This window comes from Podarcis cretensis (assembly GCF_951804945.1).
Source record: "Podarcis cretensis genome assembly, chromosome: 13".
In the NCBI taxonomy this organism is placed as follows: Eukaryota; Metazoa; Chordata; class Lepidosauria; order Squamata; family Lacertidae; genus Podarcis; species Podarcis cretensis.
The window spans coordinates 52,840,726-52,867,973 of NC_137182.1; the positions used below are offsets into that span (position 1 = coordinate 52,840,726).

General features: G+C 47.7%; 1 protein-coding gene and 2 long non-coding RNA genes across 4 annotated transcripts in view; 1 reads left to right on the top strand and 2 right to left on the bottom strand.

The window, feature by feature from the left end:
- Nucleotides 1-27,248, top strand: part of LOC307202372 — a 359,370-nt gene that overhangs the window by 290,045 nt on the left and 42,077 nt on the right. The gene's annotated exons all lie outside the window — the stretch shown is intronic.
- The window catches only part of LOC307202385, a 55,174-nt gene continuing 27,949 nt past the window's right edge, over nt 24-27,248 (bottom strand). The window contains exon 2 of the long non-coding RNA XR_013832874.1: nt 24-60. This is a non-coding gene — a long non-coding RNA (uncharacterized lncRNA). The remainder of the gene's footprint in view (nt 61-27,248) is intronic.
- Nucleotides 24-27,248, bottom strand: part of WRAP53 (WD repeat containing antisense to TP53) — a 28,364-nt gene continuing 1,139 nt past the window's right edge. For both annotated transcript variants that reach the window (XM_079951966.1, XM_079951967.1), the window contains exons 2-11: nt 24,549-25,010; nt 22,190-22,288; nt 18,643-18,751; nt 15,719-15,807; nt 13,565-13,655; nt 10,376-10,508; nt 7,908-8,116; nt 6,231-6,334; nt 3,214-3,366; nt 24-929 (exon numbers count right to left, since the gene is read on the bottom strand). In XM_079951966.1, coding sequence (XP_079808092.1) covers nt 731-929; nt 3,214-3,366; nt 6,231-6,334; nt 7,908-8,116; nt 10,376-10,508; nt 13,565-13,655; nt 15,719-15,807; nt 18,643-18,751; nt 22,190-22,288; nt 24,549-24,826 — 1,464 coding nt within the window. In that variant the 5' untranslated portion in view covers nt 24,827-25,010 and the 3' untranslated portion in view covers nt 24-730. The remainder of the gene's footprint in view (nt 930-3,213; nt 3,367-6,230; nt 6,335-7,907; nt 8,117-10,375; nt 10,509-13,564; nt 13,656-15,718; nt 15,808-18,642; nt 18,752-22,189; nt 22,289-24,548; nt 25,011-27,248) is intronic.

Consider the following 27,248-nt stretch of genomic DNA (forward strand, 5'->3'; position numbering starts at 1 on the left):
GAAGACTAAGGAAAAACAAGAGGTACGATCATCATAAACTTTTATTAATCACCTGCAACACTTACTTGCCAACGAGAGGACGTATTCTTTTGCCAGGAAACAGCAACTGGTCAGGAACATTCACGAAACCCACCACAACAGCCCAAGCGAGTCAGCACCACGGCCCACCCGTTGGGCAAGGGGTGGAAAACTATTTACATAGCACAGAAAAGTGGGGGACAATGGAAAAATCCAAAAAGAAGCAATTATACTCCCCTTATATAAAAAAGCAAACACACACACACACAGTTCCCTAGCGCAAGACTCAGATCGACAAACAGATGAACCAAAATCTTTCCGCTAGCCGGGCGAGAGAAGGAAAATGTTGGTTTTTTTTGAGACAGGAGAGATTCCTTACCCTCGTGCCTCCGACCCACAGAGGCACAGTGACAATTCTGCCCTGACCCAACATCTCTCCTTCAGAGCATGCAGAAAATCCAGTCCCTACGGCAACACCCAGCTCCGTCCTCTCAAAAAACGCACCATTTTCAAACGTCCCCTCGCACGACGCACGTTCTCTCTTTGGTACAAAAGCGCCACGCGTAGAAACATATAAACACGGCAACGTTCATGGGCCGAGGGCACCTGTGGCACGCCAGAGGTCCCGCACCCTCACGGCCCTGTGGCAGTATCAAGCGTTGGCGTTGGGCCGCCTGGCAAACCCCAGCAGGCACGAGGAAGGGGGCCGAGGCTACGGGTGGGCCTGGGGCTTCTCCTCCGCCCCGGTGCCCAGGGAGCACCACCAGAGCTGGAGAGAGTTGTCGCCGTGGTTTTGGTGGCGAGCGGATGGCCTTCTCCCTTTCTCCTGGTCGTCGTCTTCGCTGTCCCACAGGTCAGGGAATTTGCGCTGGCCAGAAGCCGTGGCCAGAAGGGGAAGGCTGGGGTGGAGGCTAAGAGGAAGAGGCAGAAAGTCAGGGGGGAGGTCAGGCTTCAGGGAACCCAATAATAATAATAATAATAATAATAAATTATTATTATTATTATTATTATTATTATTATTATTAGTTATACCCCGCCCATCTGGCTGAGTTTCCCCAGCCACTCTGGGCGGCTTACAATCAAGTGTTAATACAGCATTAAATATTAAAAACTTCCCTAAACAGGGCTGCCTTCAGATGTCTTTTAAAGAGAAGATAGCTGCTTATTTCCTTGACATCTGAAGGGAGGGCGTTCCACAGGGCGGGCACCACCACTGAGAAGGCCCTCTGTCTGGATTCCTGTAACCTCACTTCTCGCAATGAGGGAACCACCTTGGTGCTGGATCTCAGTGTCCGATCCCCCTCCCTCGCGGCTGGGGAAACAAGAAGTTCTCATGGTATTTTATTCCCTCATTGCAAGAAGCAAAGCTACAGGGAACCAGGCAAAGGGCCTTCTCGGTGGTGGCACCCGCCCTGTGGAACGCCCTCCCGTCAGATGTCAAAGAGATAAACAACTACCTGACATTTAGAAGACATCTGAAGGGAAGTTTTTAATGTGTGACATTTTAATATATTTTTAATCTTTGTTGGAAGCCGCCCAGAGTGGCTGGGGAAACCCAGCCAGATGGGCGGGTTACAAATAATAAATTATTATTATTATTATACAGATCTTTTTGAATTCATTGTATATTACATGCCAAAATTCCCTTATCTTCGCATAGTCCCACCACATGTGCATAAAGGTTCTGTTCTCCTACTCTCAATGCCCGCCTGGTTCTGGGAGAAGGGAGGGATCTGGAATGCTTTCTAAAGATACCCTCTGTCAGCTGTCTCTCCCCTGGTGATTCTTCTCCTTCTTCCTCCTGCTCCCCTCCCAATATTTCCCAGCTTCTTCCCTCTGCAGCCTCTGAATAATAATAATAATAATAATAATAATAATAATAATAATAATATTTTATTTATACCCCGCCCTCCCTGGCCAGAGCTAGGCTCAGGGCGGCTAACACCAGTAATATTACAATAAAACCATAATGGGTGTGGGGGACAATTTAAAACACAGGTTAAAAATACAATTTAAAATGCAGCCTCATTTTAATAACAGCCCATAAATCTAAACCATAAGGGGAGGGAAACATAAGGGTCAGACTGAGTCCAAACCAAAGGCCAGGTGGAACAGCTCTGTCTTGCAGGCCCTGCAGAAAGATGTCAAGTCCCGCAGGGTCCTGGTCTCTTGGGACAGAGCGTTCCACCAAGTCGGGGCCAGTACTGAAAAGGCCCTGGCCTTAGTTGAGACCAATCTAACCACCTTGCGGCATGGGACCTCCAAGATGTTTTTGTTTGAAGACCATAAGGTCCTCCGCGGGGCGTACCAGGAGAGGCGGTCCGGTAGGTACGTGGGTCCTAGGCCGCATAGGGCTTTAAAGATCAAAACCAGCACCTTAAACCTGACCCTGTACTCCACCGGAAGCCAGTGCAGTTGGCAAAGCACTGGGTGAATGTGATCCCGCGGCAAGGACCCCGTAAGGAGCCTCGCCGCGGCATTCTGCACCCGCTGGAATTTCTGCAAATCACTGTTCTACATCTACACTGTCTCCCTCTTCTCTGGGAAGTGCAGGGGGGGGCAGTCCCCACCATTCCCCTTCAGTCCAGTCCCTGACATTGGGTGGGCAAGTAAGGGTGAGGGGAGTGCCAACCCCTCAGTGCCAGTCCCTCAACAGGCCTCAGGAGGAATGGCCGACGGATTTGGGCATGCTTAGCCTGGAGAAGAGGAGACCGAGAGGAGAGATGAGGGCCATCTTCAAATATCTGCAATAACCCCAACCCTCAGGGGTCCTGAAACACAGTTTCCACCTCCGAATTAAGGGCAGGGCCTCAACACACACACACCCCCCACAATAAGTACCGTATTTTTCGCTCTATAGGATGCACTTTTCCCCCTCCAAAAATGAAGGGGGAAAGTGTGTGCATCCTATGGAGCGAATGCAGGCTTTCGCTGAAGCATGGAGAGCGAGATGGGTTGGTGCGCAGCGACCCCTCTCACTCTCCAGGCTTCGGGCAGCTATCCGCAAGCCTTCGGAGCGCTCCGAAGGCTTGTGGACAGCAGCCTGCAGCCTGCAGCCCGGCGAGCGCTGCGCCAACTCCCGCTGTCTTGGCTGCTTTGCTCTTTGGGGCTCGGGGGGGGGTTCTTTATTTCCCCCCCTAAAAACTAGGTGCGCCCTATGGTCCAGTGCGCCCTATGGAGCGAAAAATACGGTACCTGATTCCGTTGACGCAGTCGCTCAGAGCCTGGAACTGCAAGGTGGGCTCCAGAAGGGGGTGAGCCAGGTTGTTGCTGCTGCTGGGGGCCTGAGCTGTGTCCCAGACGCTGACCAGTCCTTCTGTGTCACCGCTCAGGAGAAACCTCCCACTCCTGCGGAGGAAAAATAATAAATAATAATAATAATAATAGATTTTTATTTATACCCCGCCCTTCCTGGTTCAGAAAACTGGGCTCAGGGCGGCTAACAACAAATTTAAAACAAGTGATACAACAAAAAAACCAGCATAAAATACAGTATGAAACGTGAATAACGATAAACTCAGAATTCAAAAATCAATTTAGGGGGGAAATCCATCCAATAACATTAGATGATCACCAGGGCTAGCTGGCTAAATTAGTCCTATTTGGGCCAGCGAGGAGACCAGGGGAGAATTAGCTGTGGGATCCCAGAGCGGGTAATCTTCATAAAACGGGAAGGGGGAGAGAAGGAAGGGGAATGAAAGATCAGGCTGGATTCAAATTAAAGGCCAGGCGGAATAGTTCTGTCTTATAGGCCCTGCGGAAGGAAGTTAAATCCTGCAGGGCCCTGGTCTCGTGGGACAGAGCATTCCACCAGGTCGGAGCCATCACTGAAGGCCCTGGCCCTGGTGGAGGATAATCTGACTTCCTTAGGGCATGGGACCTCTAAACTATGATTATTCATGGACCTTAAGGTCCTCTGCAGGGCAGACCAGGAGAGGCGGTCCCGTAAATACAAAAGCCCTAAGTCACAAAAGGTGAGGGACGCAGGTGGCGCTGTCGGTTAAACCACGGAGCCTAGGACTTGCCGATCAGAAGGTCGGCGGTTCGAATCTCCGACGGTGTGAGCTCCTGTTGCTTGGTCCCTGTTCCTGCCAACCTAGCAGTTCGAAAGCACCTCAAAGTGCAAGTAGATAAATAGGGACCGCTCCGGTGGGAAGGTAAACGGTGTTTCCATGTGCAGCTCTGGTTTGCCAGAAGCGGCTTAGTCGTGATGGCCACATGACCTGGAAGCTGTACGCCGGCTCCCTCGGCCAGTAAAGCAAGATGAGCACCGCAACCCCAGAGTCGGTCACAAATGGACCTAATGGTCAGGGGTCCCTTTACCTTTTAAGCCACAAAGGGCTTTAAAGGTCAAAACCAGCACCTTAAACCTGACCCTATACTCCACCGGGATCCAGTGCAACTGGTAAAGCACTGGGTGAATATTCTCCCATGGCAGGGACCCCGTGAGGAGCCTCGCTGCAGCATTCTGCACCCGCTGGAGTTTCTGGGACAGCTTCAAGGGCAGCCCCGCGTAGAGCGAATTACAGTAGTCAAGCCTGGAGGTGACCGTCGCATGGATCACTGTGGCCAGGTCGGGGTGGGAAAGGTAAGGGACCAGCTGCTTAAAGCACCGCGGGCCAAGCTGGGAGACGAAGTTGGTGGGACAGGCCTGGGGGTGTCCCCAAAGGGCACCGGGAAGCCCCACCTGATCCCAGAAGGGGCTGAACCCAGGGGTCTCCTTTCCTTGTAGCCTGGGTGCACGTTTTTGAAAACTTGCAGCTGGCCAGCAACTCCAGGAAAGGTGGCAAGAAGCAAAAGGGAAATTATCCCCGTTAAGAAGGGTGTTTACGAGCGGGAAGGTGTGCAGAGGAAGGCGGCCGAGAAAATAAAGGGTCTGGAAACGGAGCCTGATGAGGAACGGTTGAAGGAGCTGGGCATGTTTAACCTGAAATAGAGGAGACTGAGAGGAAATATGACAGTCAATATCTGAAGGGCTGCCACATGGAAGGGGGAGCAAGCTTGTTTTCTCCCACTCTGGTGGGTAGGACTCGAACCCATGGCTTCAAGTTAAAGAAAATTTTGTTAAAACGTTCCACAGGTGGTATTTTACACCAGTTAAGCGGGCCAAAATCTATAAACTGAAATCCAACCTCTGCTGGAGATGTGGGAAAGAAGCAGGAACAACAAGACGTATGTGGTGGGGTTGTGAGGAGATTAAGAAATTTGGGGAGTAATACATGAGGAATTAAAGAAAATGTTGAAAATCCCAATTGTTAAAAAGACCAGAGGCATATCTCCTAGGCTTGATAGGGAAAGATATACCGCAAGTGGAGGGAAGAGGAATTTTTCTATATGCAACTACGGCAGCCAGGGTAGCAATTGCTTCTAAATGGGCATCTCAAATCTTGCCCTCAAAAAAGGAGTGGATTTGCAAATGAAATGAATATTTAGAACTGGCAAAGCTAAGCTCAATCATAAGATATCAGTCAAATCAAAAATTTAAAAAGGGAAATGTTTCAAAGATTATATGTTAAAATATTGTTCTAAGAAAGATATGCCTAGAATAAAAATGTAAAGTATATCTATGAATTGGAAAAGAAAAGAGATAAAAGAAATACAAAGAATGATACATTTGGAGAATGCAAAGATAAAGGTGGAAACAGAGATTCAAAGAAGTCGAATTGTGGCAGAGGGAAGATGCCGGTGGATATTACGTGATACAGTGGCGCCTCGCAAGACGAAATTAATCCGTTCCGTGAGGCTCTTCGTATAGCGGTTTTTTCGTCTTGCGAAACAAGCCCATTGACAGCTTAGCGGATTAGCGCTATTAATGGTTTAGCTGCTTTTAGCGGATTAGCTGATAAGCGGCTTAGGGCTTAGGAAAAGGGGGGGGGAGGGAAAAAACCCCGCAGGAACTCGCAAGACATTTTCGTCTTGCGAAGCAAGCCCATAGGGAAATTCGTTTTGCAAAGCGCCTCCAAAACGGAAAACCCTTTCGTCTAGCAGGTTTTCCGTCTTGCGAGGTGTTCGTCTTGCGGGGCACCACTGTAAGTGTGTAATATTTGTTTTTAATGGTTTTGGATTGTTTTCAATCTTTTCTTTCTTTCTTTCTTTCTTTCTCTTTCTTTCTTTTTTGTTGTTGTTGTTGTTGCTGTTTCCTGTATTATTTAAACAAAAATAAATAAACAAAGAAAAGGATATCATCTTGTAAGGGGAGAGGGCGGACTCACGGATCTAGGTCAAAATAGAGCCTCTGGTTGGTGGCAACTGTCCGGGACACAGAAAACAGGACCTCGCCTGGCTGTCGAAGGTCCCAGCAGAGGATCTCAGTGTCCTGGAAAATAAAGGCAATAGCACACGCCCATCATAGGCCGCTTCCCCCAGGCCGGCCTTCCCCAAACTGGTGCCCCTCCAGCTGGTTGTGGTCTGTGCTGGTTGGGGCTGATGGGACCAATAGGCAAAAACAGCTTGGGAGGTTGGGGAATGCTGCCCCAGACTTCGAGGGAGATGGGGGAACCTGAAGTCTCATTCTTGTTCCCCCACATATTCCCAGGAAAGTGAAGATAAAGTCCACAGAAATAACCGAATATTGGGCGAATGAAGGTTGTGGCTTAGGGCCCTCGTATCTATGGGACAGCCTCTCCTGGTCTGCCCCACAGAGGACCTTAAGGTCCATGAATAACCATAGTTTAGGGGTCCTGGGCCCTAAGGAAGTCAGACTATCCTCCACCAGGGCCAGGGCCTTTTCGGTGGTGGCTCCGACCTGGTGGAATGCTCTGTCCCAGGAGACCAGGGCCCTGCAGGATTTAACCTCCTTCCGCAGGGCCTGTAAGACACAGCTATTCTGCCTGGCCTTTAATTTGAATTCAGCCTGATCTTTTATTTCCCTTCTCTTCCCTCCCCCCTCCATTCTCCACTTTTATGAAGATTACCCACAGCTAATTCTCCCCTGGTCTCCTCGCTGGCCCAAGTAGGACCAATTCAGCCAGCTAGCCCTGGGGATTATCTAATTGATTTTTGAATTTTATTGTCATTCATGCTTTTATACTGTATTTTATGCTGTTTTTATAATTAAGTGTTTTAAAGTGTTTTAAATTTGTTGTTAGCCGCCCTGAGCCCAGTTTTTGAACTGGGAAGGGAGGGATATAAATAAAAAAATTATTATTATTATTATTATTATTATTATTATTATTATTATTATGAAGCATTTTGCGCGGGTGTTAAACTGCGGAACTCGCTCCCACAGGGCGGCCAACCCGGATGGCTTTAAGAGGATTAGGCAAATTATGAGAGGACTGATTTATGGGCTACTTTTAAAATGAGGCTGCATTTTAAATTGCATTTTAACCTGTATTTTAAATTGGGTCCCCCCCCATTATGTTTTTATTGTAATTTAACTGGTGTTAGCCGCCTGAGCCTGGCTCTGGCCGGGGAGGGCAGGGTATAAATGAAATTTATTATTATTACAGTGGTACCTCAGGTTACAGACGCTTCAGGTTACAGACTCCACTAACCCAGAAATAGTACCTCAGGTTAAGAACTTTACCTCAGGATGAGAACAGAAATCGTGTGGCAGCGGCAGCGGGAGGCCTCATTAGCTAAAGTGGTGCTTCAGGTTAAGAACAGACCTCCAGAACGAATTAAGTTCTTAACGCGAGGTACCACTGTATTGTGTTTTTAATATCCTGTTGGGAGCAGCTCAGAGTGGCTGGGGAAGCCCGGCCAGATGGACGGGATTACAAGTAATAAATTATTATTATTATTATTATTATTATTATTATTATTATTAACCATTAGTCACTGTGAGAACAGGATGGTGGACTCAATGGGTTCTTAAGGGCCCAGCCCACAATGCCTCTCTCTTCTGCGCCAAGCCCTCAGCTTCCCCCCCACAGGTAAGCTCTCACCTTGCGCCCCCCGGTGAAGAGGTGGAAGCCGTCCGGGGAGAAGAGAGCGTGGGTGATGCCCCCCTGGTGCCCATGTAGCATGGTGAGTGGGTCGCCCTCCGCTTGGGAGTAGAGGCCCACCGTCTTGGAGTACGAGGTGCAGGCGTAGATGGGCTGCGTCGGGCTGAAGGCAATGCAGGAAATAATCCCGCTCTGGCCCTGCTTCTTCACTGGGGGGCCGGAGAGGGGAGAGGTTAGAGGAGAGAAAGGGCTTCTTTGCGCAGCGGTAACCTGCGGAACTCCCTCCCACCGGCTTGGATGGTTTCAAAAGAGGATTGGACAAATTCAAAGAGGGCTATCGAGGGCTGCTAGCCTTCATGATCGGAGGCAGAGATGCTTCTGGATCCTGGTTGCTGGGGCGGGAAGGGGCCTCTTGCGCTCGGATCCTGCTCATTGGGTGGTCTCGCAGGCTGGTCGCACTGCGAGAACAGGATGCCGGGACTAGGTGAGCCGTCGGCCTGATCCAACAGGCTACTCTAGCGCTCAGGAGAGCAGGGACAGATGCAGGACGCAGCAGGGCCTTTTCTGCAACTGCCCCCAAGGTTATAGGACAACTTTCCAGAGGAGGCGCATCGACACTGTTATGAGAATTCTAAGGTCTCAAATATAAATGTTCATAAATGTACAAGGCAAACACATACATACGTAAGTATATAAACCACGTGTCTGAAATAGTACAGGAGAACAATCCTGAAGCCATTTTGACTCTCCCAAATTGACCTCAATGTATTTCTCGGCAAGGAGGGAGGAAATAGAGAAAGCCTTCCCATTGTCTTTTGCCTGCAAATCCTGTCTTAAGGGCGTATTTGTGTAGGAATAGGGAGAGCCTGTGACCTGGACTCAGGAACCAAAGTATTAACCATCACAAAACAACAGCCAGGCTGCCCAGGCAATGCAATCAGTGACCATTATCAGGTCTCCTGGCAGACAGGATTTCTGCTGTAGACCGCCTCCTTCTGTGATGTATGTATGATGCTTTGGGGGGCGGTCTTGGGCTACAGGGTGGGCAATTTCAAAAGTCTATATAGAAGCTTGTTCTGGGTTCTCTCCTCCCTCCTGCACGCAGTGAGTGGGGGACCCTGTTGCAACAGTTTAATAAAGATCAGGCTTACTAGCTGATTTGCTTCTCAATATACTCTGGTCGGACGCAGGTGGCGCTGTGGGCTAAAGCCTCAGCGCCTAGGGCTTGCCGATCGAAAGGTCGGCGGTTCGAATCCCTGCGGCGGGGTGCGCTCCCGCTGCTCGGTCCCAGCGCCTGCCAACCTAGCAGTTCGAAAGCACCTCCGGGTGCAAGTAGATAAATAGGGACCGCTTACCAGCGGGAAGGTAAACGGCGTTTCCGTGTGCGGCTCTGGCTCGCCAGAGCAGCGATGTCACGCTGGCCACGTGACCCGGAAGTGTCTCCGGACAGCGCTGGCCCCTGGCCTCTTAAGTGAGATGGGCGCACAACCCCAGAGTCTGTCAAGACTGGCCCGTACGGGCAGGGGTACCTTTACCTTTACCTTTTTTATACTCTGGTCGGAGTCTGTTATTTTCTCCAACCGATAGGGAACCCACTTAAGGGCTCTGTATGGGCTCCAGAATACCCCATATGGAAAAGGGAGCAGTTTTTTTCTTATAACAACACCAACATGCAATTGTTAGGCTTCCCAAAGCGGTGCAACAGCCGTTTACCTCATTTAAAAAGACACACATCTGATCTGAGCCAAGGTTTCTAAGCTTATGGGGGACGCGGGTGGCGCTGTGGGTTAAACCACAGAGCCTAGGACTTGCCGATCAGAAGGTCGGCGGTTCAAATCCCGCGACGGGGTGAGCTCCCGTTGCTCAGTCCCTGCTCCTGCCAACCTAGCAGTTCGAAAGCACGCCATTACTAGTAGATAAGTAGGTACCACTCCGGCGGGAAGGTAAACGGCATTTCCGTGCACTGCTCTGGTTCGCCAGAAGCGGCTTAGTCATGCTGGCCACATAACCTGGCAGCTGTACGCCGGCTCCCTCGGCCAGTAAAGCGAGATGAGCGCCGCAACCCCAGATTCGTCCACAACTGGACCTAACAGTCAGGGGTCCCTTTACCTTTCTAAGGTTATGACTGGCTGCTGTTGGCACCGGGATTGATTAGTATCCCAACTTTTTTCTTCGAAGGAGTTCATGGTACACCCCCTCCTCATTTAATCCCAACGACAGCCCAGCGAGGTTGGCAAGGCTGACAAGGTCAGAGATCTTTATGCGTCAAGGAAAATTTGAACTCTGGTCTCATGGGTCATAGTCCAAACTCTCTGACCACGACACCACACTGCCCAGATCCCTGCCTCCACCGTTTTGCTCCTGGCCCCATCGAGACACACCAACGGGTCCCTCAGCCCCAAAGCACCTGATAAGGGGAGATGTTGCCTCGCCCAGAAACTCCCTGGATGGATCTGAGGCCGACTCACCGAGGGTGGGCCTGTTTTCGCACATGCGCCCGGGCCGCGATGTGTCAAACACCCTCACGATCTTGTCGAAGCCGCAGAAGAGCTGCGAGCCGTCCGGGGTGAAGCACAAGGAGTGGGCAGCCGTCAGCTCATCCTGGCGAGAAAATGGGAGGGTCAGCGGGAACCAACTCCAGGAGAATAGTAATAATAATAATTTTTATTTATACCCCGCCCTCCCCAGCCAAGACCGGGCTCAGGGCGGCTAACACCAAATATAAAAACAATTGATTACAATACAGCTTAAAAAACAAGATTAAAATACAACATTAAAATGCAGCCTTCTTTCAGTGGAACTCAATCAAAAACTTTTTGCGGGATGAAAACGTCAAGTCTTCACCAAGGCTAACTATCCCGACTGGTCCTACATGGGCCAGAAAAAAGCCAGGGAAGTCCCCAAATAGGAGTTCCATCACAGAAGGAGAAAGGAGAAAAGAAAGAGAGGGAGGGAATCAAGTTGATTCCAAGCCAAAGGCCAGGTGGAACAACTCTGTCTTACAGGCCCTGCGGAAAGAAATCAGATCCCGCAGTGCCCTGGTCTCATGAGGCCGAGCGTTCCACCAAGTTGGGGTCAGTGTTGAAAAGGCACTGGCTCTGGTTTAGGCTAATCTGACTTCCTTAGGGCCCAGGGCCTCTAGGGTGTTGCTATTTATGGACCTTAAGGTCCTCTGTGGGGCATACTGGGAGAGGCGGTCCCGTAGGTACGAGGGTCCTAGGCTGTGGGATTGTGTCATGTTCAGAGGTGCCAATGCAACCGGCAGCCGGGGAGCAGCAGCAGCTGAGACAGTCTAAACTTTGGCTACCGTCTCCTCCCTGTTTTGCTTTGCTACTGCTACCCCCGGAAGGGAGAAGGGAGATGCCAGACCATCTTTGCAGGGGGACTGTGGGAATATGGTCATTTGTCCATAAGAGCATGGGCAAAAGTTCATTATTGCAAGGATGATTTCATAGCAGAAAGCATTGCTTGGAAGCATGATCAACGCGTGGAGAGCTCATGCCATCCAATGATTGGTTCACGTAGCATAGCATGATCAACTGCATGGTCTGGTGTGAGAACATGAGACTAATGTATTGTATTGTCTTTTATCTGCTGACTGAGGCAAAGCGCTCTCCTTGAGTTTGTATCTTTTCGTGGACACACAATAAAGGCTGGGCTCCAGCAGCTTCTAGAGAGAGCTGCGGCCAGATTTTTACAACCCATCATGGTGTGAGACTGATTATTTACGGATGGCGAGCGGGTTCTCGTCAGGGGACCTGGACCCAGTTCCAAGTGGTGTACTGCGGTACCTTGGTTCTCAAACTTAATCCGTTCCGGAAGTCCGTTCCAAAACCAAAGCGTTCCAAAACCAAGGCACGCTTTCCCACAGAAAGTAATGCAAAACGGATTAATCCGTTCCAGACTTTTAAAAGCAACCCCTAAAACAGCAATTTAACATGGATTTTACTATCTAACGAGACCACGTATCCATAAAATGAAAGCAATAAACAATGTACTGCAGTCACACAATCAATCAGTAGCTGAACTGGGTTCCATGCAGTCACAAAAACAAAACAAAGAAGCCACAAAAACGCAAAATAAATAGCAAAAACAGACAGACCTCAGCGTAACGCTCAAAACGGAAGTGTGGCACTCAAATTGGAAGCATAACACTCAAACGGAGCACGTTCGGCTGCTGAAAAAGGTTCGCAAACTGGAACACTTCTGGTTTTGAAGTGTTTGGGTTCCTAGTTGTTTGAGTACCAAGGCGTTTGAGAACCAAGGTACCTCTGTACATGGTTCTCAAGGGTGTGCCATTTCAGGGACCAAAACTTAATTTTTGCACATTTCTTCAATGGGGGGGGGGGGAGCTTAAAAATGTGCTTTTGGCCTGTGAGGAATTCAAATCTGCTATTGTTCTTGCAATTGGGCAACATTTCCATCTACATTTGATGAAGAAGCAAATTAATTGCTTTTGGAAAACCGAAGAATTTTAAATTTTGCCTTCTGAAAATGTCAGATAATGCTAAATAATAATAAACAGCATTAATATTAATATAGAATACAAGCACAAGGATTTGGCAACCGTTTCCAACGGTTTCTTTGCCATTTTACACACAACTCACTCAGAACGCAAAACTCAAATAAATTAATTTAGCCCAAATCTCGTTTGAATTCCCAAGTCGCAAGTTACAACGTTTTGTGGAATATGAAAGCTGGAAAAGCCAACACGCCCATATAGTTCTCCCCCTCCTCTTCCTCATTTAATCCCCCCCCCCTCAACAACCCTGCTCAATATCAACATCAAAAAAACGAAGATCATGGCCACTGGTCCCATCACCTCCTGGCAAATAGAAGGAGAAGAAATGGAGCCAGTGAGAGATTTTACTTTCTTGGGCTCCATGATCACTGCAGATGGTGACAGCAGCCACGAAATTAAAAGATGCCTGCTTTGTGGGAGAAAAGCAATGACAAACCTAGACAGCATCTTAAAAAGCAGATACACCACCTTGCCAACAAAGGTCCGTATAGTTAAAGCCGTGGTTTTCCCAGTAGTGATGTATGGAAGTGAGAGCTGGACCATCAAGAAGGCTGATCGCCGAAGAATTGATGCTTTTGAATTATGGTGCTGGAGGAGACTCTTGAGAGTCCCATGGACTGCAAGAAGATCAAACGCATCCATTCTTAAGGAAATCAGCCCTGAGTGCTCACTGGAAGGACAGATCCTGAAGCTGAGGCTCCAAGACTTTGGCTACCTTATGAGAAGAGAAGACTCCCTGGAAAAGACCCTGATGTTGGGAAAGATGGAGGGCACAAGGAGAAGGGGACAACAGAGGACGAGATGGTGGGACAGTGTTCTCAAAGCGACCAGCATGAGTCTGAAAAAACTGCAGGAGGCAGTGGAAGACAGGAGTGCCTGGCGTGCTCTGGTCCAGGGGGTCACGAAGAGGCGGACACGACTAAACGACTAAACAACAACCCTGCGAGGGAGTTGAGGCCGAGAGAGGCAGTGTCTAGCCTCAAGGTCACCCAGCGAGCTTTGTGCTCCAGTGGGACGATTTGAACCCTGGCGACTCCCAGTCTGACACTCGGACCACAATTTACCACACTGCCCACACCACGTCTGCTGGGCAAAGTCAGCGACACACACACCCACAACCCGGGCACATGCTCACCAGGTGATTGTAGGGTCGAAAGGTGGCGCGCAGGTCTCCGTAGAAAGCATCCCATATGTGGATGGGGTTGTCCCGGCTGCTGCTGGCAACACTGCAAGGGGGAGAGAAGCAGAAGGAGGGCCAGTGAGGGGCAGCCGGGGGGCCAGGTGAACTAGAAAGAAAGGGGCAGGCAAAAGGGTGGGCAGTGCTTGATCACTTCCCAGCGCCACCTCACACCTGGGCATAAATGCCAGAGACAAACCCTGGATGAGCCCTGGCAAATTCGTGGAGAGGGCTAGCGATGGCGGCTGTGCCCTGCCTCTGCAACTGGAGGGAGCAATACTTCTGAATTAATAGTGAGGGGGGAGTGTGCTCTAGCGCTGGGGGGTTCTGCTCGGAGGTTTAACACCTGATCCCACTGTGAATGGTTCGCTTTGAGAGCCATTGTTATCTGCGATGGTTGCTGTCGTATTATCATGGGGGAGCCAAATGAGGTTCACAAATTTATCCGGGCAGCCAATTTTCAGGAGGACAGTCCATAGGGCATTACAATCTACAGTACAAGACAGAAGTACTGTTTTGGGGGGGGGACAGGGGGAGCTGGTGGGGGGGACTCCCTGGTCCTGAATGGGGCAACTGTGCCCCCGAAGGACTAGGTGCGCAGCCTGGGAGTCATTTTGGACTCACCGCTGTCCATGGAGGCACAGGTCAGTTCTATGTCCAGGGCAGCTGTCTACCAGCTCCATCTGGTACGCAGGATGAGACCCTCCCTGTCCGCAGACTGTCTCGCCAGAGTGGTGCATGCTCTAGTTATCTCCCGCTTGGAGTACTGCAATGCGCTCTACGTGGGGCTACCTTGGAAGGTGACTGAGAAACTACAACTAATCCAGAATGCGGCAGCCAGACTGGTGATTGGGGGTGGCCACTGAGACCACATAACACCAGTCTTGAAAGACCTACATTGGCTCCCAGTACGTTTCCGAGCACAATTCAAAGTGTTGGTGCTGACCTTTAAAGCCCTAAATGGCCTCAAAGGCCCGGTAGACCTGAAGGAGCGTCTCCACCCCCATCATTCAGCCCAGACACTGAGGTCCAGCTCCGAGGGCCTTCTGGTGGTTCCCTTACTGCGAGAAGCCAAGTTACAGGGAACCAGGCAGAGGGCCTTCTCGGTGGTGGCGCCCGCCCTGTGGAACGCCCTCCCACCAGATGTCAAAGAGATAAACAACTACCTGACATTTATAAGACATCTGAAGACAGCCCTGTTCAGGGAAGTTTTTAATGTGTGACATTGTAATGTATTTTTAATCTTTGTTGGAAGTCACCCAGAGTGGCTGGGGAACAAATAATAAATTATTAGTATTATTACAGTGTCGAAAGCCTTAGTCAAATCAATAAGCGCCATATACAGAGGTTGGTTTTGCTCTTGAGCGGTGAAAATCACGTCCACTGTCCCCCTAGAAGGCCGAAAACCATTTTGGGATTCAGGAAGGGTCAACTCGGATATTGTTAAGAGACGGTTTTCTAAGATCCTTGCAAGAATTTTGCTGGCCGCAGCTAATAGAGAGGCCTGCAAGAATAGGACGAGGAGTGGGCCACTGGCTTCCACCAGCCTTGTCCGCCCCCCCCTCCCCGGGAGCCTTTCCCAGACCATGACTTTAAGAACAGCAGAGGCAGTTGAGAGGAGAGTTCAGGGATAGTTTGTTTTGTATTGTTTTGAAAATAATTTTATAAGTTGTTTGTGTTTTTTTCTTAATTTAATCCTTTTACATCCTTTTGTATGATTTGTGGTATTTTATGCATTGTGATTTGCTGCTATTTTAATAGATTATAGATGAGTAATTATTTATTGTAACTGATAAGTGCAAACTGTCTAATTATTACCCGCCCACCTGTCAAACCACAAGGGTAAGGCAGGGGACGTACAGATTCCAGCTCCCTTTGCAGAGCCCCACCTTCCTAATTAGGCGGTGGTTAATTTCAATTCAGTTAATTTAATTTAATTAAGGCAGCGTTCAATTATTTCGGCAATTGGCTTTCCCGGACGCCTCTCCTGGGGCTGTTCAAAGCTCGAGCCTCTTCTTGCTACTTGGCAAAATGTTTTCTTTCTTTTTTATTCCCACCAGCAACTGGGGAAGAAGAGGAAGGCAGGGGGGGGGAGGGGAAAGATGGATTTACAAACAAGTCTGAGGGTCAGAGGAGTTCATCAGCGGGAACCAGCAGTAATCGTAGACGGTGTCTCCTTCGGCCATGCGCAAGACAGGACTCTGGAGAGAGAGAGAGAGAGAGAGAGAGAGAGAGAGAGAGAGAGAGAGAGAGAGATGAGCACCCTGTCTGGAGCAGAGATTGCGACCAAGGTTGCCACCTTTGCAGGAATATTTCCTGCGTTAGCCTGGAAGACTGGCCCCCATCCAGCCTTTGTTGCCCCCCCACTCTTTGACATCCCCCACAAAGGAAGATTCGTGCCTGGGAAAGCGCGACGCAAGGTCTTTCCCAGAATCCTCCTCTGTTCTGCGCTCTAGGGAAGAGCAAGGTTGGTGAGACCTTTCGCAGCTCCACAAAATCCGTTTTTGAGGCAAGGCGACCAGAACCATGTTCCAAACACAGTGTTTTGTTTTAACTATTTATCTTGTACTTTTATCCTGAGATTTTATCCTGTGAACCGCCCCGAGATCTTCAGATGAAGGGTGATATATAAATCTTAATAATAATAATAATAATAATAATAATAATAATAATAATAATACGATACGATACGATAATCTTTATTGTCATGGTCCCATGCAGAACAACAAAACTGAAAAAAACTATATCAGACATTCAAAAGCCAACAAGCCTGCTATCCCAGCTATCCCAGCCTGGTTAACCCCCTAAAAACTCTGATACCCCACAATTAAATACAATATACGCCCACAGAGACTACCTTACACTGTGTTTAAAAGCAAAATCACATATGGATAGAAACTGTTTCTCAGGCGGCTAGTCCTAGTCTTTATAACCCTGGACCTTCTTCCAGAAGACAGAAGCTGAAAGAGATCATTTCCAGGGTGCGCACTATCCTGCGCTATCTCTGCAGCTTTCTTATGGCACCTGGAAGTGTAGATGTGATCCAAGGTGGGAAGAGTGCACCCGATTATTCTCTCCGCAGTCTTTACAACCCTGGACAGCACTGTTTTTCCCCTGACCGTGCAGCTCCCAAACCACATACACAGACCATAAGTTAATACACTCTCCACAGTACAATGGTAAAATGCCATCAAAAGGTCCTTTGAGAGATTGTTTTTCCGGAGGATTCTCAGAAAATACAGTGGTGCCTCGCAAGGCGAGTCTCTTCGTCTAGCGGTTTTTTCGTCTTGCGAAGCAAGCCCATTGACGGCTTAGCGGATTAGCGCTATTAGCGGCTTTTAGCAGCTTAGCGGATCAGCTGATAAGTGGCTTAGCGGCTTAGAAAAAGGGGGGGGAGGAAAAAAAACCCGCAGGAACTCGCAAGACATTTTCGTCTTGCGAAGCAAGCCCATAGGGAAATTTGTTTTGCGAAGCACCTCCAAAACAGAAAACCCTTTCGTCTAGCGGGTTTTCTGTCTTGCGAGGCGTTCGTCTTGCGGGGCACCACTGTACAGCCTCTGCTGTGCTCTCTTCATCAGGTCTTTACTGTTTTCTCCCCAGGTTAGGTCATCCCAGAAATCGAAATACCGAGACCTGTTCCACACACTTCCCCATAATAATAATAATAATAATAATAATAATAATAGTAATGATAATTTGTGTAACAGCTTTACGCTATCATAATTTTGTTTCCAGTTCCTTCCCTCATGGTCACAGAATCTGCCTTATTTTCACAGCTTGCACCCTGCTGCGTTCTGGGTCTATGTCTTCATTGAGTGATCCTGCTACCTGCCCAATCATGCCAGCTCAGACCCATGGATGTTAGGAATATGTCTGCCCCTGCACGCACCGCTTTGCACCTGCTCTCGCTGAACTGCCTATGTCCCTTTACCACGCCATTTGCTAACTTTGGAGAGGTCCTTTCGGAGCTCAACCCCATCTCGTTTTGAGGACCCTGAACCATTTAGCAAACTCTGGAATCTCACCGCTCACCCCCAACGTGGAACCTGTTAGAATTCCTGATCCATGATTGCAGTCATGGGATTTTTGTCTTTCACATGACGGTATATGTTTTGGCTCCACAAAGTGGGAAGTGACGGAAACAGGATGTTTGTGTTACTGTGAAGTGGAACTGTTCTGCCCGGACATTGAGGTCCAGCTCTGAAGGCCTTCTGGCGGTTCCCTCGCTGCGAGAAGCCAAGTTACAGGGAACCAGGCAGAGGGCCTTCTCAGTAGTGGCACCCGCCCTGTGGAAGACCCTCCCACCAGATGTCAAAGAGAAAAATAACTACCAAACTTTTAGAAGACATCTGAAGGCAGCCCTCTTTAGGGAAGCTTTTAATATTTAATAGGTTATTGTATTTTAGTGTTTTGTTGGAAGCCACCCAGAGTGGCTGGGGAAACCCAGCCAGATGGGCGGGGTATAAATAATAAATTGTTGCTGTTGTTGTTGTTGTTGTTATTTGTTATTTCTCTTTGCTGTCTGCTGCTAGAGAGAGGGAGCCATGTTGCAGTGCTCCATGTGTGTTTATATGTAAATAAACTAGATTAGCCAAAATGTTGAGTTGCTGAGGTCTGTCACACAAAATACGAAGACTCTGTGGATCCCTAAGTGTGCCGGTGTCGGTTGGCATCGGTCGCTGTGATGTTTGGGCTGAATAAAGCTTTTGAAGCTCCCGAACGATCGACCAGGAGGGAGAGAACATGCCAGTGGGGCATGTGTCTCTGCCAGGGTCCTACTCGAGTGTAGGGACGAGCTCCTGACACCTACAGCCCTCCAGGTATTTCTGGGGCTGCAATTCCCCATCGCCACCGCCCCGCCCCGCCCCCCAGCATGGCCAATGGTTTGGGATGATGGGAGGGGGAGTCCAGCAACTTTGGGAGGGCCAGTGGCCCCCTGATTCCTGCCACAAGAGAATTTGCCTCTTCCCCTCCCCACGCAAACATGCGCTGGCAGGCAGACAAGACGCACACTCGGCGCTCATACTACTACCAACCATTTCAGAGATGGTCCCCCATTCCTCCGCGTACAGCTCAGCAGGGAGGTTGTAGATCCGCAGGGTGTTGTCAGCACTGTTGGTGAGCAGGCAGGTCCCGTCAGGCGCCCTGGGGAGAGAGGTGGGAAGGGGCACACTGTTACTGAGCAGAGTGGCAACTTATTCCCTTGTTTGTCCAGACCATGGCTTAGCAAACTGTTTCAGCAGGGGGCCGGTCCACTGTCCCTCAGACCTTGTGGGGGGCCAGACTATATTTTTTTGGTGGGGGAAATGAACGAATTCCTATGCCCCACAAATAACCCAGAGATGCATTTTAAATAAAAGCACACATTCTACTCACGTCGAAACGCCAGGCAGGCCCCACAAATAACCCAGAGTTGCATTTTAAATAAAAGGACACATTCTACTCATGTAAAAACACCAGGCAGGCCCCACAAATTACCCAGAGATGCATTTTAAATAAAAGCACACATTCTACTCATGTAAAAACACGCTGATTCCCGGACCGTTTGCGGGCCAGATTGAGAAGGCGATTGGGCCGGATCTGGCTCCCGGGCCTTAGTTTGCCTAATGGTCCTGACTATGATAGGCTACGGGGACCAAACAATCGTTTTGAGGATCAAGGAAGCCAAGTTATACAGCAAGAGGGGAAAGAGATAACATACAACCCGTCTCCCCAGATATGATTACCCCATCCCCATCTTTCCCTGCCCCCGCCCTTCCAAAGGAATGGCCCATTGCTGTCCATCAAGAGTTCCCAAACTCGGGAACGTTCATTTGTATGTGGTGGACCTGTAAAAGGGTATTGGAAAATAATTCATAATGAATGGGAAAAAAACATTTAAAAGTACCTTTCCAAAAAACAAACAAACAAACAAACAAACCAGAGTCTTTTTTGTTGGGGATAATTCAGATGGAAATTCCCAGGTGTCAAAAAAAGTTATTTATGTATGCCACTACTGCAGCCTGTGTTTTGTTAGCCCAAAAATGGAAAACAAGCGAGGTGTCAACCAAAGAAGAACGGCAACTTAAAACTGATGGAATATTCAGTGTTTGCGTACCTAACATATAGAATAAGAGATCAAGGAGAACATATGTTTAAAGAAGATTGGAAAATGTTTGTTGAATTTATGGGGAGAAATTGTGTACACTTGAAAAGGCTGGCAGCATTAAGATAACTTCAACAGTGCAAATAAGTTTTGATGGGTGTAATAATGGAATACTGATTGGTATAGTTTATGTAAAACATGCAGGGATTTATGATATGCAAAACGAACCACGGAAAGAGAAGAAGGGAAGTCACTGATATTTTGAGGAGTATTCTAAATTGTAAAATTAATAAAAAATATTTTAAAAAAGAATTCTCAAACTCTACTCAAGAAGAGAAGTCAGAAACCAACAAGAGAACAAGTTATTAGAAGGAAGGGGCCTTTTCATAAGCTCTGAAAAGGTTGAAGAGAACACCATAAGAAGAGATGGCTGGATCAGGCCCATCGCCCATTTAGTCCAGTGTCCTGTTCTCACAGTGAGCGACCGGATGCCTGCAGGAAAACTGCAAACGAGATCTGAGCAGAAGAGCAACTCTCCCCTCCTGGGGTTTTCAGAAATTGGAAGCATCGCTGCCTCTGACTAGGGAGACAAAACACAGCCATCCTGGCTAGGAGCCATCGATAGCCCTCTCCCCTTCCATGAATTTGTCCAGACCTTTTAAAGCCCATCACAGGCTCATGTGGAAGGGAGTTCCACAGTTCAACTATAGTTCAGCTTCCCCAACCCCATCCCCGCTAATTCCCCTGGTGTACCACCCAGGATCTGATTTCTTTCCGCAGGGCCTGTAAGACAGAGTTGTTCCGCCTGGCCTTTGGCTTGGAGCCAATTTGATTCCCTCCCTCCCTCTCTTTTCTTTTTCTTTTCCTTCTCCTCCTGCAGTGAGGCTACATTTTAATATTTTAATGTTCCATTATTTTAATGTTGTATTTTATTTTTGTTTTTAAGTTGTAATCATTCTTCTTATTTTTATTATTGTTTGTAAGCTGCTCTGAGCCCGGCTTTGGCTGGGGAGGGCGGGGTATAAATAAAAAATTATTATTATTATTATTATTATTATTATTATTATTATTATTCCATCATCCAGCACAAAACCCCCAAATAAAAAACTGGCAAACCAAAGGCTAATAGACCTCTATAAAAATAACAAACCTTTGTCAACGCAAGAAATTCAAGACAAACTAGAAGACACCCAAATGTTACACTAATTCCATAAATAAAATTTTAAAAAAGGAAATTTTCCCCTAATTATTATCCAACGTAGTGTAATATTAATGAAATATCAGGGGAAATGCTGGAAAGGAACTAATTGGCTTTAGTAGAAAGGATTTAAGGAGTTATGTATAAATATGGTTTAAACTTTGAATCTTAAGGTTTTTAAGGTAAGATAAGGTTAAATAAATTAAGGTAAATTGAATAACAGAATATGGTAAAAGATGGAAAGGATATGTTGAATTGAGATAGGTTGTTAAGACAAATTGTTTAAATAAAAATTGAGAAATATGGGAAGAATTTGCTGAAACAACGAATTAAGTTAGAATGCAAAAAGGGAGGTGTGAGGAGGTCCAAGAAACAGGCAAATGAAAAGATGTAATAAGGGATGTGTATTTTTCTTTTATTATTATTATTTTTTCTTATCTTTTTTCTGTTGTATTTTTTCTTTGTTCTTTATTGTATTTATACATTCTGGAAACTTTGAATAATTATCATTAAAAAAAAAAAAAAAATAGAAGACACCCAAATGCCTTGGTTAACACATCACCAATTGCGCGCCCTCTTATCCAGTAGTAAAATCAGCAGCAACTAGGCCCCTGACAACCTTTGAAAACCTCCTCCTAACAACAAAGGGAAGGTATCCGCAATATACAAAATAGTACTACAAAATCCCACAAACTCCCTAGACACAATCAAAAAACAATGGGAGGGTGACATAGGCTACAAGATTAACCCCACTCAATGGGCCAGAATGTGGTCTAAACCTCCCTTTAAATCCATAGCAACAAAAAGAAAAGAACTCACTCTGAAACTCACCTACAGGTGGTACCTAACACCAAGAAAACTAGCGCTAATACGCCCAGGAACCTCACCAAAATGCTGGAGAGGGTGCACCTCCACAGGCACATACCTCCACATGTGGTGGGAGTGTCCCAAAATCCAACTATTCTGGACAACTTCAACATTTGCCAGTGACGAAGGCGGAGAGCGAAGGGAGCAGCGCGTGTTTTTGCTCCTTACAAAAGCGAGGAAATCAGAAGAACTGGGTGGCAAGAAACGGAAATTCCGACTCGAACACCAGGAAGAGCTTTCTGACCATGAGAGCTGTTCAACAGTGAAAACGGTCTCCCTCCGGATGTTGTGGACTCTCCTCACTTGGGAGGTTTTTAAGCAGAGATTGGACAGCCATCGGTCAGGGGTTCTTCAGCTGTGATTCAGGGGGTTGGACTAGATGACTCTAGGGGTCCCTCCCAAGTCTACAGTTCTACGATTCCAGTCCACTCACCATTTGCAGCCTTTAAGGAAATTCTCCTGTACGTGGCTGTACTCCACCCAGGAGCCTGTCAGAGGTTTGGGGGCCTGCGAGAAATCGTAGGTCGGGAAGCTAGAAGGGGAAGGAAAAGGAAAGTCACACTGTGCTAAGCCAGGAACACCCAACCACCCCCTTACAAAGCTTGTTAACATCCCATTCCCCTCCCAGGATCCAGCCCAAAAGGAAGGGCAGGAGCTTCTATAGGAATACTGCAGCAATAATAATAATAATAACAATAATAATTTATTATTTATACTCCGCCCATCTGGCTGGGTTTCCCCAGCCACTCTGGGCTGCTCCCTAATCCCTAATAATAATAACCCTATCCCTAACCCTAAATCCAATCCCTATCTCAAACCTCTACCCCTAATAATAATAATAATAATAATAATGATACAGGAGACCACCCCCTTCGCTCAGACACGCTGGGTCCTCACCCTCTGAAAGAGAACTCTGAAATCCAGCCTCCCTGCAATTTGTGGTGGATCAAAGTATCGATAAACACAGTGGAATAAGCAGTAAGAGTAAGTTTGAAGAGAACAGCGAATGAAAGGATGGTGAAAGGGTTTCAACCTGCCTGTGAAGATGAGTGAGGGATTTTTCTAGCACTGATAGATGAATCTATGGCCTTGTTTTCACTCAAGGCTGTACCTACGGTGCTACTTTTGTTCTTCCGACAAGGCCGTTCCGACTCTTGCTTACCATGCGGCTTAATTTCTACGCATGTGTAAAGGTGATGGAATACCTAAACCTGCGTAACTTAAAGCTCTGTGAAACTGGCTTCTGTGGTTTCCCAGTAGCCGCTATTGTTCTGGCCTTGTGCGTTAAACACCACAACTGGTGTGGCTAACTGAGCACAAATAAACTGAAGTTAAGCAAACCTGTTTGTAATGTTAAGGAGTGAGAGCCTGCAAGCCTGTACTGTGCAAATTCTTAAGAGTAGACAAGTGATCTTGGATTATGCAACTGAACTTGCTTTTATTTGCACGGCCAAATTTATAACAGTGCAAAAGGAGCAAATGCACTAAGGCTCATGCCTGCAAGAAGGCAAAGGCTAAGTTTACTTCTTTTTTCAAGTAAAACTCCAACCCTACCACAAAGAAAGTTATGAAACAAAATGTGCAGGCACCTTTCTAAGCAATTTTGGTGAGATGAGCCACACTGGCATCTCATGCCTTTAAGTGCTTTTAGCCAATGCTGTCTTTAATAGTACAGTGGTACCTCTGGTTGCGAACGGGATCCGTTCCGGAGACCCATTTGCAACCTGAAAAGAACACAACCCGCATCTGCACATCGTGATTCGCCACTTCTGCACATGCGTGTGACGTCATTTTGCACGTGTGCGCATGCGCAAGCGGCGAAACCCGGAAGTAACCCTTTCCAGTACTTCCGGGTTGCTGTGGGACGCAACCTGAAAATGCGCGATCTGAAGCAAATGTAACATGAGGTATGACTGTATAAAGGTAAAGGGAGCCCTGACCATTAGGTCCTATCGTGGCCGACTCTGGGGTTGCGGTGATCATCTTGCTTTATTGGCCGAGGGAGCCGGCGTACAGCTTCCGGGTCATGTGGCCAGCATGACTAAGCCGCTTCTGGCGAACCAGTGCAGCGCACGGAAACGCCGTTTACCTTCCCGCCGGAGCGGTACCTATTTATCTACTTGCACTTTGATGTGCTTTTGAACTGCTAGGTTGGCAGGAGCAGGGACCGAGCAACAGGAGCTCACCCCTTCGCGGGGATTTAAACCGCCGACCTTCTGATCGGCAAGTCCTAGGCTCTGTGGTTTAACCCACAGCGCCACTGCATTAAAAAAATAAAGCTACAGTGGTGCCTCGCAAGACGAAAAGAATCCGTTCCGCGATTCTCTTCATCTAGCGGTTTTTTCGTCTTGCGAAGCAAGCCCATTGACGGTTTAGCGGATTAGCGCTATTAGCGGCTTAGCAGCTTTTAGCAGCTTATCGGCTTAGCAGATAAGCGGCTTAGCGGCTTATAAAAAGGGGGGGGGGAGGGGGAAAAAGTTGGAAAAACTCGCAAGACATTTTCGTCTTGCGAAGCAAGCCCATAGGAAATTCGTTTTGCGAAGCACCTCCAAAACGGAAAACGCTTTCGTCTAGCGGGTTTTTCGTCTTGCGAGGCATTCGTCTTGCGGGGCACCACTGTATTGTGATTATTGTGAGACGCTTTGAGCTCAACATTTGTTGCTGGGAAAGCGGAACACAAATATTAAATCAGTAATTTAAAAAAATCATCTTTCCCCTTTCTGAACTGGGCAAAGGACCCATCTGAGCTGGACCTCCACCCATCTGCCCGCAAGGCAACACCAGACACTCACTAATACTCTCCTTCCTCTGCCAACATTTCTCCTCCATCAATTGCGTCTTCCTCCTTTTCTTCCTTGAGGTGATGCGCTGTGTCCCCGATCTCAGGTTCTTCCTTCGGGGGTTTGGGCCCAGGAACTGCCTCTGCAGCAGCCCCCTCGTCTTCCTGGCTCCCATTTAGTCTTGGCACCTTCGCCGCAGGTCCAGAGATGGCCCCAGGGTCCACCTTGCTGTCGTCTGGCTGCCCCAGCTCCAGCACAACCTGATGGTCAAGGGGCGGCTTGGCATCCATCACACAAACCTCGGAGTGTCTCCTTAAGCCCTGCTCCTAAGAGGCGCCACCGCTACTACTAATACTAAGAGGACAGTGTTTATGTAAGCCAGACCACCAGGGAAAGCTTGAGTGTACCGCAGCGCCGGGTGCTTCATTCATCCCAGCGTAAGGAGGTGGAGGTTGCCGAGAGGGAGGAAGGATTCTGCACGGAAAGGAAAAAGTTGCAAAATAAATAAGAATGCCCAGACCATAGCTGTCAACTTACAGATTTGAAAATAAGGGACCAGCAGCCTCGAAAATAAGGGATCAGCAGCCAAAATAAGGGATTTTAGTCAACCAGCAGCCAAACAAAGCCTCAAGCGGTGGTTCCCACAGTGCAGCAACCCGGCAAAGGGGATGCAGCAAGGAAAACCACCGCCCCCTCTCTGCTGGGAAGCGCTGAGCAAAGGCGAGTCCCCAGGCAACGCGGCCGATTTGATCGGCACAAGGCATGCAAGCTCCACCCCCAGTCGTTCTCAGACTCCTTATTGGGTGAGCAACACAGCCAAGCAACAGAGTTGGAGTCTCCCTCCTCCCTGGCCGGCAGGGAGGGAGGGAGAGGAGCTGCTTCCTTTGAAACCCGGGAAATTTAAGGGACATCATCAATAAGGGACAGCAGCGGGACACAGCGCTGGGATAAGGGAGTTTCCTGCCAAATAAGGGACGGTTGACAGCTATAGCCCAGACTGATACCCAAATATTCCAGCCATCATTAGGACTGAACGTATTCTGCAGCAACCACAGAATACGGTAGCCTGCCAGTCTCAGCTTTTTTTTCAAAAGTAACAAAACAAAATCAAGTTGCTAGTCCACATGAAAGGGAACTGTTGAGTAGGATTTCCCATGGGCACAGGTGCCCTGCCAGGCATTTTAATTTTTTTTTACCCACCTCATGACTAAGAGAAACACAAGCACGTCCTCAGGGCAATTAATCTGGGGGCGGGGAAAGCTTTTTCGGCGAGGGGTGGGAGTAGACTTCTAGCACTCAGGAATCAATTTGCTGCTGGGCCAAGCTCAAGGTGCTTTTTGTTATTTTATGGATAAAAATAATAATTAATAATCACAATAATTTTTTCTTTATACCCCGTCCTTCCAAGTTCAGGGCGGCTAACCACAGATTTAAAACACTTAATTGGTGCAACAGAAAACAGCATAAAATACATTATAAAACGTGAATACTAAATTCAGAATTCAAAAATCAATTTAGGGGGGAAATCCATCCAATAAACATTAGATGATCACCAGGGCTAGCTGGCTAAATTAGTCCTATTTGGGCCAGCGAGGAGACCAGGGGAGAATTAGCTGTGAATTAGCACATACCTCTATTCATAGAAAAAATACCAGATTGGGTTACAAGATTTACACATAAAGCCAAACAAAAAACATCAAAATCAGGAATCAGATAGCTGTATTGTGGAAGATGTACAGTGGTGCCTGGCAAGACGAAAAGAATCCGTTCCGCGATTCTCTTCGTCTAGCGGTTTTTTCATCTTGCAAAGCAAGCCCATTGACGGCTTAGCGGATTAGCGCTATTAGCGGCTTAGCGGATCAACTGATAAGCGGCTTAGCGGCTTAGAAAAAGGGGGGGAAGGGAAAAAAAATCCGCAGGAACGCGCAAGACATTTTCGTCTTGCGAAGCAAGCCCATAGGGAAATTCGTTTTGCGAAGCGCCTCCAAAACGGAAAACCCTTTCGTCTAGCGGGTTTTCCGTCTTGCGGGGAGGCGTTCGTCTTGCGGGGCACCACTGTACTCTTAATTGCTGCAGTAAGATTGAAGGAACAGAACAGTTTCCCGTAGGTTTTTTAAAGTCACCGTGTGCTAAGTTTTAGCATTTAAGCTACTTGGGGGTGGGGGAGACCTGCCTCCCTGTACTCCTGTTGCTCCCCAGGCCCACTGAGGGTGCTGTAAATAATAACTGCAAAGAAAGCCAGTGGTGGGCTAGTTGTTAAGAGTGCTGAACTAGGACATAGGAGAGAGACCAGGGTTCAAATTCCCCCACTCAGCTACATGAAGCACCTCACTGAGTCACTGCCTCTCTCCTCCTAACTTACCCCCCCCCAGGGTTGTTGTTGGGGATTAAATGACATGAAGAACTACATATTCCGAGCAGAAAAGCTGGATTATTTATTACATAATATTGATAATATCAATTTTTCATTCTTTTGCTCCATATGCTGTTTTAAATGTGCATTTTATATTAGACTTCCTTTAGTAATGTTTTCTTTTGAAACATTTATGATAATTTTTTTGTTAACTTTGCTGCATTAAATGCGCATTCTGTACTTGACCTCCTTTGTAATGTTTTTATGATAACTTTTTTTTGTTAACTATGCTGCATGTTTTATTTTGAAATCTTTCAAGAGAATATTTCAGTTTTCCGCTAATTATGTTGCTTACTTTA